Below are 14714 nucleotides of genomic sequence, written 5' to 3' on the forward strand. Positions count from 1 at the left end.
ACCACTGAGATTTACACAGCCACAGGTCCACCATTGATGACAAGCTACTGCACCACTAGAATCAAAAACTGCAAGCCAAATGGTTCACCATTCTATCTCAGCATCTTCAAGATAGGAAGATGTCTACTTACTACTACCAATTTTGGGGAAGATCGTAAAAGTTCATCTGTAAGAACGCTTTGCGCTCTTAGTATAAAATCCCACATTTTACAGGGGCCTGGAAGACTTTTTTGATCTGGCCTCTGCACTCCCCCAACTCCCCACCTGTTTCACCCACTCTACCCCACCCTACCCCTCCTACATCTTCCACTCCTATTTTTGCTCAACCTACTCCAATCATACAAGCTTTATAATGTTCTTCACTCAAGCTCATTTCCACCCTGCTCCTGCTTTTGCTCTTGCATCTCCTCCTTGAAAATCACTCTTCCCCCACCCCAATCTTCCCTCTGCTGTCTCCCTTACTTCATGTGGGCATCTATTTAATATGACCTCCTCAGAGAAGCCTTCTCTGGCACGTGATCTAGACCCACCAAACATACACTGTTCTGTCACTTAGTCTCCTTTTTCTCCTTTTTTTATGGCTGCTATTGCTCACAAAAATTATATTTTAATTTGTCTATTTATTTTGCCTTCTACTACATGAAGGGAGAGAGCTTGTCTAAGCTGTCCTATTGCTGGATCCCTAGTTTACTATCTGGTATAGAGTAGGTGCTCAAAGTATATTTGCTAAATAAGTGAACGAATAAATACAAGGGAGTTTTCCATATTTATTAAATAGATTATTAGAGTCCTAGATGTTTGGTCCACTTTATTATCTCTGATATTGTTGGAAATGCTACACCCTGAACCAAGCATGGGTCTGGTCTAATATACTTATTTTTAAAAGGAAAAACTGATGTTCCTTTTAAGTAAATTTATAGTCACATTTCATTTCAAAGCATCATCATATTTTAAAGGTCTGCAGAATCAAAAATATTTCCTAAAGGCCCACCTATTTCCATATTTATGCACAAATTTTAATGTAACTAAACAACCTGGGCAATCCCTTAGAGTTCACTTTAATTCCAGCTTTTAACCACATATTCAGCTGTTTTCACTACATTGCATTAACAAAAAAGTCACAAATGTTGGTTACTATGAGACTTTAAATCCATATCAGTCGGTGGTCTGGGAGCCTGCAAAACTAAAATTAAAATGTTTCATATAAAATGTACTACAAACGGAGCAATTTACTGTCCATATTGGAACACTTCTAAGAGTGAAAGAGAGGCAGTATTAATTATTATGCTGGGAAAAACAAGAGTAAATCAGGGCTTCTATGAGTAGCTAGCTATAGACATGAATTATGGAACCAGAATCTCAACTAGACAACAAATTTAAATATTTCTATATCTACAGAAATTCTGAAAAGGCTCAGTTCTTTGTGAAGTCATGCCTGAAGAATGCATAGGAATGCAAAGAGAAATACAATTTTAATCACTGTTAAGAAATTATTAATTCAATGGGATTCAATCAAACTACCTCTCTGCCTCTAAAGATTTATCTAATCAGCAAAGTACAGGCTGGGTTTCAAGAAAATACTAGGCATCTTTAAGCTAAAGGTAATACAGCTCACCTGTAGATGTATTTTTGCATTATTACGGTATGAGAGAAAATCGGAAAGCAGGTTCTAGTCACATCCTTATAAATTACGTTAGTTTTTTTATCATTCTGCTTTACTCTGTGCACTAAATGAAATTGTGAAAAAGCTGAAATCTCTCTTTAGGCTCCTTCCATATACTTTCCAGCGTCCTTCTTGCCTTCTGCCAGTTCAGCCGTAATTCAGTCAAATTGCCTCCTTCCGGTCTTCTCCCACAAATAATCTGCTAACACCCCTTTGCGTGCTGCCCAATTATCTCACTGTAAGCAACCATTTTATGTTCCAGGTTATCAAAGTCTGTCTGACTCCTAACGCAAATCCTAATCTGAGTCTCTCTGCCTCTAAGAAGAGCAGATGCTATTTTCTATCCCAACTTCTATACCATGTTCCCTACATGTCCCCAGGGAAGTTGCCCATGGCAGTCTTTAACTCTAACATTGAGAATTGAATTGAGTATTATTTTTTTCATAAAGCTTTGATACAGAAGAAAAAGAAATCAATAACTGCCATCTGATTGGTTCTGCCTGGGTCCAAAACCCTACTTCCTAATATAGTCTCAAGATTCCAAGTTTGTGAACTCTCTCATTCTAAATACCCAACTGGATGCAAAACACCATTTCATGATGAAATGTACAATACTGTACATTTGTACTGTGCTCACAGACTTTTAAACACTTTCACTTACATTTTCTCATTAGATTCTCAGAGGCTGGGACGCTCTAAGGGTCATTATTATTATCTCCATTTTGCATGTAAGAAAATTGACTCCTTGAAGCCCTGCTCTTTAGCTACTAGTAAACTAATACTGATGAAGCATTATGCATCCTGGGAAAATGTTTGCATTTTGACAAGGGCCTCTTAAAGCAATGTCTTTAATCAAACATTTTCACATTAGCTCCATTATAGGCTGATTGAGAACACTTGGAGATGATTATAAATTAGCTAAAATGTATTCAGTATTAGCTATGTGCCAAGCCAGGCACTGTACTAAGTATTTTACAGGGATTACCTCATTTAATCCTTGCAACTCTATGAAGTATACACTACTAGTATATCGTTAAACTTAGAAAGTTTAACAAGTGGCAAAGCAGAATATGAATCCCACAGTCTGACTCCAGAACCCACACTCTAAGTAGGATTTTCATTCCCTTAAAACACAACATATGGGCAACTCTTCTCTATTAATTTTATAATATAAAACAAACAGTATTATTACAGATTAAATTACAGATTAAAAGTCAATTTCTCTCACATTTATCTAAGAATAGAATTGGGAGCCAGTTGGATCTGTAACTCAACTCTGATAGCACCATTTACAAGCTGTGTTACATTGGGCACACCACCTTGTGTCTTCATTGTAAAATTAAGAAAATACACCCACCTTACAGGATGTTGTAAGAGTTGGGAATAATATAGCTATGTACTCATATTAACTATTACTAAATGGTATCAAGCTATGCTGTTATTATTAACAATGCTCTGAGTTCCAAATTATTTTAATCCCTATTTTACAGCTGAAGAAACTGAGTATCAGAGAGATTAATTGAGATGCCTCAAATTATAAAACTTATAAGAGTTGAACAAGATTCAAAGCCAGGTAGGCCTTCTGGTACTAAGAACAGTATTATTTTTTATTGCACATTTATATGTGGACCTAAATCATGATTGTGTCCTGTAATTCTCTTATTTTGTTGCCACTGCAAACTAGTACCCATATTGAAACAAAACCCATTTTTAACAGCTCATTGGGATTAGTTTCATGACTTAGAATGAATAGATGAATGAATGATATGTACAACATTATACATGATAAAAACCATTCCAAGTTATTACTCAACTTTTATAAATTCTGCTCACATTTTATTGTATTTACAAAACTATTACGTGGCAGTCATTTAATTTATTCCTATCAAGACTGGAAGCAAAGTATCTGTTGCCCAAAAGTAGACAAGTTTGCCCCAAATGGGTCTGAATCACTAAAATGTTGATATAAGCCCCAAGAAGGGAGAAGTTTTTTTTTTTCACTGATATATCCCAAGCTCCTACAACAGTGCCAGACACAAAGTAAATGCTCAGTTAGTATTTGTTACATGAGTAAGACCTGACTTGTATTAATTTAGCAAATGTAAGCTAGCTCATGGCTTTCAAGAATGACACAAAAATATTTTCCTGTTCAAGCTTCACTTAAAATCACATAAGCAGGCAAGCGATAGCTACTATTTTTACCCAACCTAGGACAAGTTGTACCCTTCTGGGTATAAACAGAGTGATTAGTGAAGGAAGAAGAGCTCAGAAGTACCCACCCATTTCTTCTGTTCCACTTACCTTGCTGAATGATGAAATCATCAGATTGAATGCCATTGTAGTTTGCACATAGGCCACATGATTTCCCTTTATGCTCCTCAGACAGCTTCAGGTAAATTCCAGATATTCCATCCCAAGCCAATGAAAAGCCAAAGGTTGTTTTCACCAGAATATAGTCAGCTAGTTTCTCAATGAAAACCTGTCCAATTGTCTGAGGCAATGTTAAACTTGAAAAATAGAACAAAGGCAATCTAAGAATTATGATGAAACATCAATTACAGATGATCTATTTCTTTCTTGAAGTGACTGAGAATTAAATAAAAGATAATTATTATTCAAAATTATTCAATAAACTATGCAGTTAGATTTTCAACATTTTTGAAATTTTAATATTGAAATAAAAAGACAGCAAAAATGATACCTATTTTTGCATACTGATTAAGGTTTTATACTTATAATTGGATGCTTCTTTCAACCAACCAAAAGCATACTTCTGCTAAATATCAGTGATTTTTAAAATCTGGAAAATAACCTTGTCTATTTAGAATAATGAGAGCTGAATGTATTTATATTTTTTTCTAGAGAGTTTAAGATAATCTAAAAATGCTGCTCAACAATTTTGAAGTCAGAACAAACAATACTCAAAGTATGTAAACCATTTTTGAGTGATGATTTTGTTTAATTTTGTTTTAAACTTGGCTGTAAAGAAATAAGAGCTTCTATCCCCAAAATGTCACCTTGGTACAAGTCATTGTTTTCCAAAAGAAAAATGTCTAGGCATGTTAATTATAATTTATATTTTTAATGCTGCAAAGTACATTATTAGGAATAAAAAATACTTTCCATACAGTATTCATAAGGGTTATATTCATAATTTTTAAGTTGCATACAATTTGGTCTATTTAAGCACGGGTCACATTGAATATTTAAACTCCTGATCCAATGTCTAGTCTTTCCATTTTTCACAAGCATGTACACATACAGAGGAAGTGAGAGACATAAGAGGACAGAAGAAAATTAGCCATGCTAACTGAATAATGTGAGGTGAGAGGTTAGTAGGTACATGTATACATTTCTCTCAAAAACTTCAAATTAGTGAGTTCCTTTCCAGTAAGAACATGGCTACATGAAATAAAAACTATAAAATTAAACATACTCATTAACAAAGGGATAGTCCCTAAAGAAACAATTCAAAATATCTGTAATCATTTGCACAAGTACGTGTGCAGATAATTTTTTAGTCATAAGATTTAGTTATAAGAATAGGAAAATAACTAAAATTTATACCAGAGAATAAATGACTTTACTGTCATAATCTATTCTTATTAAAAATTATAAACGTAAGAAATTCATTTTCAATTCCTAGTAAAAGTTAGTACGAATAATATTGTTTAAGTTTGCAAGTTTATAAAAGCTATACTTAAAAAAAGTGAGTCATGTTTTATAAAGATATTCCATAGCAATGGGATGTTCACTGCGGCAAGGTATAGTTGTTCTTTTGCAGGTGTTCCTTGGTTTGGTCATTTGTCACTTGATCTCTTTCATAGTAAATTTGATTAAATACACAATTTTTGAAAACAAAAGGTGCATAACTGTGATTATCCAAATGTCTATACATTAAAAGATGCTAGTAGAGATGGGTGATGATACTAAAAATTAGATAATCTCCCATAAGTTTAAGAAAACCTCCATGCAACTTGAAACATTAACAATGCAAACTAAACTGAATGCACAGATTAATACTGAAAATTATTCACAGGTTCATATGTACCAAAACCCTGCATTTCACAGGGGAGAGAACTGAAGTCCAGAAAGGTAAAGTATGATGTGCACAGCCAAACACATTTGACTTCATTTTGGTAAACATTTCTCTAGCATCTGCTATGAGATAGGCCCTAGGCCTGGTATAGCATTATTATAAGCAATTTAGCTGAATAATAAGAAAACCATCTTCCTTCTATTATACAAATGGAAATCTTCAAAGAAATTTTTTTTCTGAGTTAAAATTTAAATATTATGTCCTATATTTAACAAAGGGTTAGTATTCTTGAAAATCTACTTAAATGGCGTTTTTGTTTTATAAAACAATAATTTTTAAGTGCCCACTATGTTACCCCAAATCCCATATAAAAATCCTAAACCACTGTTTAAATTCAGCTCCAAGAAATACATATGTAAGTGCATTACCTTCCCATTCAAATGGATAATCTTTCTTTTATAAGAAAATGAAAAGTACATAACCCAGTTGATGAAGAAAATAAGCCCAAGAGAGGCAGAGGGGCTGCTTGGGGTTGCCTGACTATGACAAAACCTGGGTCAGTGCCTGGCTCCCCTGGTGCTTCATCCAAAGCCCTTCCTGCTATCATCTGCTGCCTCTTGAGGAATCTGAACTGAAAACAAAGCACATAGGTTGGTACAGCCATTGCCCTGGAAAAAATTCCCATGGTTCAAACACTTGCTGGTGAATTCTGAATGATGGATAGAATTGCGCTATCACACAATTTACTTTTCTCAGCATAAGTCATCCAAAACAGAAAAAATACCTGCCCTCATGAAATATATCCCATTAGAGGAAGACAGTTAATAAAATTTATGATGAAATGTAACTAAAATATGTACTATGCTAGATGACATGAAGGAGAAATATTAAGCAGAGAAAAGGGATAGAGAGTGTGTCAAGGATGGGAGGGCAACTTAAAATTGAGTATTTCTATACTTATTTAGATTGGATGGTAGATTATTCCACAGTACTTCTAGTTTAAAATGTATGAAACCTTCCACCAAATAAATAAACATCTGCTTCTCCTAAAGTTTCAGTTCTACAAGTGGGCCCCTCTCTTATTTATTCAAGAAGACCAGTTATTTATTGACTCAACTCTTCGTCAGAACACTAACAGAAAATCCTAAGTGACACCCAAACCTCATTCACACAAATTTGGAAAGGATTTTCAGAGGTTTAGTTTTATTTTGATTTTCTGTTTAAAAAAAAAAAACAGGAAAAGATTTAAGAAAGGGGGCAAAAATAATTTGAGTTGAACTATGAGGATTTCTCCTGAATCTCTCTTACAAGTAGATGTAATAATCTTACCTCTACCTATATAAGTATGTTTGTATCCTGCACAAACATTAGGGAGGCTAAACTGTTAGATTCCTGGCCACCTGACTGGCTTTGGAGCCTACTGAAATTTTTATGTCTTTATGCTATAACTTCAAGTTTACTATTGAAGAAATCCTCTCCCTTCCTCCACATTCACTTCCAGAGTGAGATGCTTAGAAATTCTGTTAATCCATTGTATTATTTTCATTATATCATTTATCATATCTTACCTGATTCCATTCTTTTTTATTTCATGCCCATAAATTCGAATTTCCTCTTGGTCTGAAAAGAACAAGCTGATCGACCGATAACAATAATACACTGAACCAAGGCATTTAGGGCTATTATGAACCTTAAAGGGAGAAAAACAAGAGAAAGCATAGAAACCAACAACAACACACAAACTTGCCTTCATTTGAGTTAACTAAATCCACAATGCACGTCTACAGCTCTATAGCATCATTAGTCCCATGACACTTTATAAAATTATAACTACAGTTAGGATTTTCAAGAGAAAAAAAGATATTTGCTTCAGAAATTGGACAACAGAAGTAACTTCATAAAGTACAAGTTAATTTAGCATATTTATTTAAATGATCTGAATCTTTACATACAGGATGTTAATATTCTAAAACTATGTGGTGTGATTGCCAGGACATGGAAGCAACCTAAGTGTCCATCAACAGATGAATGGATAAAGATGTGGCACATATATACAATGGAATATTACTCAGCCATAAAAAGAAATGAAATTGAGTTATTAGTAATGAGGTGGATGGACCTAGAGTCTGTCATACAGAGTGAAGTAAGTCAGAAAGAGAAAAACAAATACCATATGCTAACACATATATATGGAATCTTAAAAAAAAGAGAAAAAATGGTTATGAAGAACCTAGGGCCAGGACGGGAATAAAGACACAGACCTACTAGAGAATGGACTTGAGGATACGGGGAGGGGGAAGGGTAAGCTGGGACGAAGTGAGAGAGTGGCATGGACATATATACACTACCAAATGTAAAATAGATAGCTAGTGGGAAGCAGCCGCATAGCACAGGGAGATCAGCTGGGTGCTTTGTGACCACCTAGAGGGGTGGGATAGGGAGGGTGGGAGGGAGGGAGACACAAGAGGGAAGAGATATGGGGATATATGTATATGTATAGCTGATTCACTTTGTTATAAAGCAGAAACTAACACACCATTGTAAAGCAATTATACTCCAATAAAGATGTTAAGAATATATATATTACACAAAGTAATATGTAAAGGTTGCAAAAGTAACTATAACTCTAAAAATAAAATTGTCCAAACACTTTAGGGAAGAGAGGTTATTTCTCAAAAAACTGATGGGAAAATTAGTTTACTAGTAAAAATAAAAAAGAAAGCAAGGAAGAAAAGAGAAGAGGAAAGTAAGAAAGGAGAAGAGGAATGTTAGATTCTCTTACCCTACCACCAAAATAAACTTTAAAAGGTCCAAATAATGACAGCAGAAAATAGCTGAAAGAAAATATATATAACTATATAGATGGAAAAGAACTTTCAAAGCATAAAAGTGATAAGAAAAATCACCAATGATAAGATAGATTTTTAATATTGCAAGAATGTAATATATATTAATTTAGTGATTAATCAGCAAATTTTATTGATCACTTACTATGTACCAGGCACTGTTCCAGATTCTGGAGATGTAGACGTCAACAAAATAGACAAAAATACCTGCCCTCATGAATCTTATATTCCATTAGAGAAAAACAGTTAATAAAAAAAAATAACTACATGTAACTAAAATATGCACCATGCTACATGACATGAAGAAATATTAAGTGGAGAAAAGAGATAGACAGCATGTGTATCGAGGGTTGTTGAGGGGTTGGGGGCAGTTTTAGACTGAATGGACAACAAAAGCCTCACTGAGAAGGGGAAATTCTAGTAAAGATGAAGGAGGGATAAGAGCAAGCCATATGGATATTTAGACCATTCTAGGCAAAGGGAATAGCAAATGCAAAAAGCCTAAAGTAGGAGTATAACTAAAATGTTCTCAGTATCCAGGAATCCAGACATAGGACCCCAGGCAGGATACTGGAGGAGTTTTCCTTGAAGAAACAAAATTGAAAAAGATGTACAGATACTAATATTAGGGGCTTATTTAATGAAACCAGAGGCTCCCTGCTCAGTCTCCCACTATGCAAGCAAGCCCCCATCCATGTATTCAGATCTTCCAACCAGCTTTTAGAGCCTAATTCTCAAATGTGAATAAACATTCATGGATCATTTGATAAAAGCCTGCAATGTGAAAGGCAGACGCCAAATAAACAAAAGAAAGGAGATCAAAGGAATCAAAAACAAGTCAGAAAAATAAACTTCCAAGAATCCATAATTGATATCTTCAAGGAGAACAGTGAGAAAAGGCCATTCATGAAACAAGAATAAAATGATATTAAAAGTGAAATTCAAGGAATAAAAATAAGTGATTGGATATTGACAATATGATAGGAAAAACTTATAACTGAAATAGAACTCCTGGAAGATAAATATTTAAGGCTGGAAAGAAATCTCCCAAAATGTAAAACAAAAAAGCAAAAAGATGGAAAAGAGAAATAAATCAATGAGAAAATTAAGGAATCAGTCACTTAGTTCAGGCGCTCCAATATCTGAATTACAGAATTTCTGAAAGAGAGAAAGAGAGGAAATTAAGAAAGAAATATTATTCCAAAACTGAAGGATTTGGATTGCTAGAAAGGGCCTATCAAGTACCTAGCACGATAAATGGAAAAAAAAAAAAAAATTCACATAATGACATCTCAGAACATTGGGGATAAAGAAAACTAAAAATTTCTATAAAGAGAAGGGAAATTTTAAAAGACCATATGCAAAATGATCAGAAATCAGAATGAATTGAATTTCAACATTCTGAAAGTGATTTCCAAACTATAATCAAGATTTCAAAATTCTCCCTCGTATGCACTCTTGAAACATGGGTAATCATTAGTCAAATCCATTTCACCTGCCTTCACTAACCAAGGTCGTTTTAATTGTTGCTACCAAAGATTTGCATGTACTCCAAGCAGCACGTAGTCTAAACAATAAGATGTTTGCCCGAGTTGTTTTCCAGGAACTTGGTGTCAGGGGTGTCTAGTTTGAGTTAGCTGGTTAAGACTGGAGAGGACCCCTTCCCCTCCAACTTGCTCCAATGTGCAAGTGTGGTGACCTTTTGACGTCAGAGGGCTGAAAACACCCTCAGATCATGCTAAGTGCCTCCATTTTGGAACAACGATTCCCCACACCTTTTTCCAGTCACCTTTCCCCAGGCTCCCACGCCTCAGGCCGCCCTGCTTTTTTATTCTTTATCCAATAAATACCCCAAGACCCTTGCCTTCAGGGAGATGGATCTGAGATTTGTTCTCCTGTATCCTCGCTTAGCTGCCTAATAAACCCTCTCTTTGCTGCAAACCCCGGCACCTCAGCATTTTGGCTTGCTGCAAGATGGGCAAAATGAACCTAGTTCGGTAACACTCTTTCCAGGAAAATATCTTCCCTTTCCAGAAAGCACTACAAACAAGCACTGCCCACATGATCAGAGCATCCAATAAGCTTTTTAGAGCCTATCTCTCAAGTATGAACAAAATTCAAGGACTGCTGGACACTTCACGGGACCTAAGAAACAGGGAAACCAATACAGGAGAGAGAAGAATGAAATTCTCCAGGAAGATGGTGAATAAAATCCTGAGTGCTAGGTGTACAGTAGGCTCAAAAGCAACCACTCTCAGTTGGAACAGGAAAATGAAGAACTGAGGAAGGGACATCTCATGGGAAGGAAAGAGAAACTGAGAGATTGTCTGATGTATCTGACCATATTGAGAACAGTTGTTTAGAGATACTTTGAAGGAAAAAATGATTGAAGTATAGAAAATGCAGCAAATGAAAAATGGGATAACTGTTAATTCTATAAAATTGTACAGAGAAATAAAATCACAATAACATATTAGGCTCAGCTCTCAACAATATTTATATAAATATTGTTCATATATGTACAATATGTAAATGACAATAATATAAAAACCACATATGTAACCAATAACAGTGATATAACTCTATTAGGAGGAGAAAAGGAAAGTGTGTGTGTGTGTGTGTGTGTGTGTGTGTGTGTGTGTGTGTTAGCGGCAGGAAGGATAACTTAACAGATGACTTCCCATTTTCCACAGTAAGAAGTGAAGAAATAAGTCCTAACTTTGATAAATAAAGAAATAATAGCACATTTTGACATGTTAGGTAAAAGCCAGAAGAAACAGCTAAAAAAATTGAAGTAATTGCCTTTGGGGAGTCAGACTTCAGCTGGGGTCAAGGAGTGAAGGAAAGAGGGGCTATTTTTTGGCTTCATGTATCTTGATGAAATCTTTTAAACTAAGTACATGTATTATTTTCATAAAAATAAAATTGAATTTAAAGAAGAAAAAGAAAAGAATCAAGAGCATAAAAAAGATATATGCATAAAGATATTTATTAATATGCATCTTTTAAAATACTGAAAATATTTTTTAAATCTAAATTTCTAAAACAAGGTACAATTAAATAATTTCAGTATTCCATAGTTGGAACAAATACAGCTAACAAAATTTGTGTTGGTCAAGAACATCTGATGTGGAAAAAAAGTTCTTTATATAATATTAGGTGAAAATGCGGGAAATAAAATTATGCATAGTAAAATTTCAAATTTATGTGTATAAAATCCAGAGGAAAAAATTTAGAAGGAAATATATGAAGCCATTAGCACTGATAAGCCTTGACTGATCATTCTGATAGTATTTTTTAGACGTCTATGAATTTTTTCAAATTTTCTACAAAAGAGGTGAACAACTTTTACAATCGGGGAAAGATGACATTTAAAGTAAATGGATTTGTTAATGTGAAAGCAAATTCCACCAACCAAACAGGGCCAAGTAAAAACAATTATCTATTAACTCTGGAAGCACAGTTGAACATTGTGTGTTATGATCACACAATTATCTCCTTGACACCTTAGTCCTCAAAAGGATCAGACACTGGATAAGAACATTTCAATGAAACAGAAGATGTTTGTGCGATAAACCCAGCAACTCCTTCCTAGAGTGGATGAGTAAAGGGCAATAGGGGACTGAGCCCTGTATGAACTAAAAACGCATGCCACTAACTTCCTGACCTAAAGAGACCTCCAATTTTTTTATCCTTATGTCCCATAAGTTAACTTTCAATAGACTTCATTTCCTTTTGAGGGCACAAGGATTTGTTGCTGTTGAAAAGCTTTAGGGCCTACTTTTGAATATTTGCCTCGTCTAAGAGAGGAAGAAAATTTAGGCAACTCCAACATAAGTCGGAGGGATTCAACAACAGAGATTCAAACAAATGATGGTTATGGAGGGTTTTAGCTTTAGAACAGGACAGCACTGCAGTTTTCTGGCTGTGTTTTGAGATACCAGAAAATTCAGAGGAAGACAACAGCAGGGAAAGAGGTCCCTACTTCCTTACTTCTACCAGAGCTACTCTGCAGCTTGCATTTTGAGATGTCTCCTATGAATTCTTTTGAAGAAAGAACTCTGCAACTAAGAACTAACTCTCTGAGCTCAATCATATAGTATCAATCTACCTAGAAATTAGCTGCCTGTCTCCACATCCTCTAGCCTGTGTTTATATAATTCATACACTCCATTTAATAAATTCCAGCCCCCAGATTAGACTGAGGTATGTCATTTTAAAAAATCCAGATGGCCATCACACTGGACATGTCAAGAAGGAAACACATACGAGTAATATGATTGATGCCTGAACCTACCCTCTCTTCAAAATGATCAAATAAAACGTGAAGAATGAGTATGTCAACTGGAGTTGATATTATGACATCCATGATATAGACATTTCTGTGTTGCCTACATGTCCCTACCATATGGATGCAAACCTTTCTTCTCCCAGTCCTAGGCTCCATCTTGATAGAAATATACTCAAAATAGCTACAAATTTGGCCCATCCCATTCAGAACCAGCCCCTCTCCTTCCCTAGTCAGGGCCCTAAGTATTCATGCTATGATTACTATATATTTTCCATGATTTGTCCAGTAATTTAAAAATACAGACTTGGCCAGAAATAATTTTTAAGTTAATTATGTCCTAGGATCACCTACCCATACAGTGTACCGAGGCTCCAAATTACCACAGTCCTTCGCAAAAATGTAAGAACAGTTTCCTGGGAAATAATAGTAGATGCCATCAAAAGTTTCAAAGTGGTACTGTCCCCAGGTTTTGCAAATCCCATCTCTGCCATTGCCCATGTTTGGCACTGAAAAGAAATAGGATAATATTTAGTAGAATAAAACAAATTATACCTGTTTCTGGGAAGGTTCAGTCACACTAGGTGATTCTAATTTTCATTCAAACAAATGTTTTCTTCTTTGGTGGACAATATCACAGGGAAAAATGCCTAACAAAATTACCAACTGCTCTCAAAACTATCAAACTCTTCTGAAGAAAAACATGGTCTCCAAGTTGTTTTGAAGAAAGGATTTATGTTAGAAACTTCCTTAATTTTTGCTTCCAAACAAAGACTCTGGAAGAGAGGAAGAGAGGAGAGAATGATAAAGTAAAAGAAGGTGATAGTGATAAAGCAAATATAATGGCTCAGAAAGAAAGAAATGTCACCACTAAGTGTTCTAAAAATTAACACTGACAGTGTTCTAGTCTCTGCAATTCTTCCGAAAATAATAGCATCCACAGAGAAAATTAACCACTGACCAAAAAGTCATGTTTAGAAGTCTGGGACCTGGGGATGGGGAGCATTAGTCATCCAAAGTATGCTGGAATTTAGGAATTCATGACTTCAAACTGGTCACATTGTAAGCAGTGTTTGTCTTAAAGCATACAACTTCATCTCCTGTTGCCTTCATGCCTATCTCCCTTTATACCTTTGTGGGTCACCTTCTATTCTATTTTGATTTTGTAGACCCTTCCTTCTAGATTAATATGAAAATCAGTGACATTTACTGAGCACTCAAAATGTGGAATACATATTGGTTAAGACATTAAAATGTGTTAATATACTCTGTAGGGAGCATAAAGATAAGGCACAATCACTTTATCTTTTCTTTTTGTAATTTACCTAAATGTATTAGGCTTGGCCAACTTTGGCCTTTTCAAGAAAAAACACAGAGTTATTCATTATTCAGGCAGTCTTCTCTGATAGTATGCCTTACCTCTGTTGCATATTTTCATAAAATCTTGCACTTCCCTTTACAGCACGTCACAAGTGTAATTACTGTGTATCTGTTATGTGTTGGTCCCCCTCCTCTAGACTGTAACCTCCAAGAGGGCAGAAACATGTCTATATTATTCACTCTTCCCAGTGCCCAGCCTGGGATCGAGTAGATGCTCAATAAATACTCATTAAACAAATGAATGTTTTTTAGTCATTATTGATGTAGGGTCCTAACCTAGACACCATGAATAAAAATATTTTTAAGAACCCTCTGCCTTTGAAGAGCTCTCAACATTATTTCTCTTTTATGTACAGAATGTTCCATTAATTCAAAGTCAAAAAGAATGAGTGGCTCCAAATAACAAATCTAATTTATAAAGCAAAAGAGAGATGAATTGGAAACCTGGTTTTAATGGGCCAGTACCATTTAAAACGGAAAAAACACTTGAATCGCATC

At 35.1% G+C, this 14714-nt stretch overlaps 1 protein-coding gene across 2 annotated transcripts in view; it reads right to left on the reverse strand.

Moving 5' to 3' along the window:
* The window catches only part of OTOGL (otogelin like), a 147729-nt gene that overhangs the window by 119760 nt on the left and 13255 nt on the right, over positions 1 to 14714 (reverse strand). For both annotated transcript variants that reach the window (XM_061204876.1, XM_061204875.1), the window contains exons 6-8: positions 13191 to 13345; positions 7271 to 7392; positions 3965 to 4170 (exon numbers count right to left, since the gene is read on the reverse strand). In XM_061204876.1, coding sequence (XP_061060859.1) covers positions 3965 to 4170; positions 7271 to 7392; positions 13191 to 13345 — 483 coding nt within the window. The remainder of the gene's footprint in view (positions 1 to 3964; positions 4171 to 7270; positions 7393 to 13190; positions 13346 to 14714) is intronic.

Source organism: Eubalaena glacialis, chromosome 11 (assembly GCF_028564815.1).
Source record: "Eubalaena glacialis isolate mEubGla1 chromosome 11, mEubGla1.1.hap2.+ XY, whole genome shotgun sequence".
Classification (NCBI taxonomy): domain Eukaryota; kingdom Metazoa; phylum Chordata; class Mammalia; order Artiodactyla; family Balaenidae; genus Eubalaena; species Eubalaena glacialis.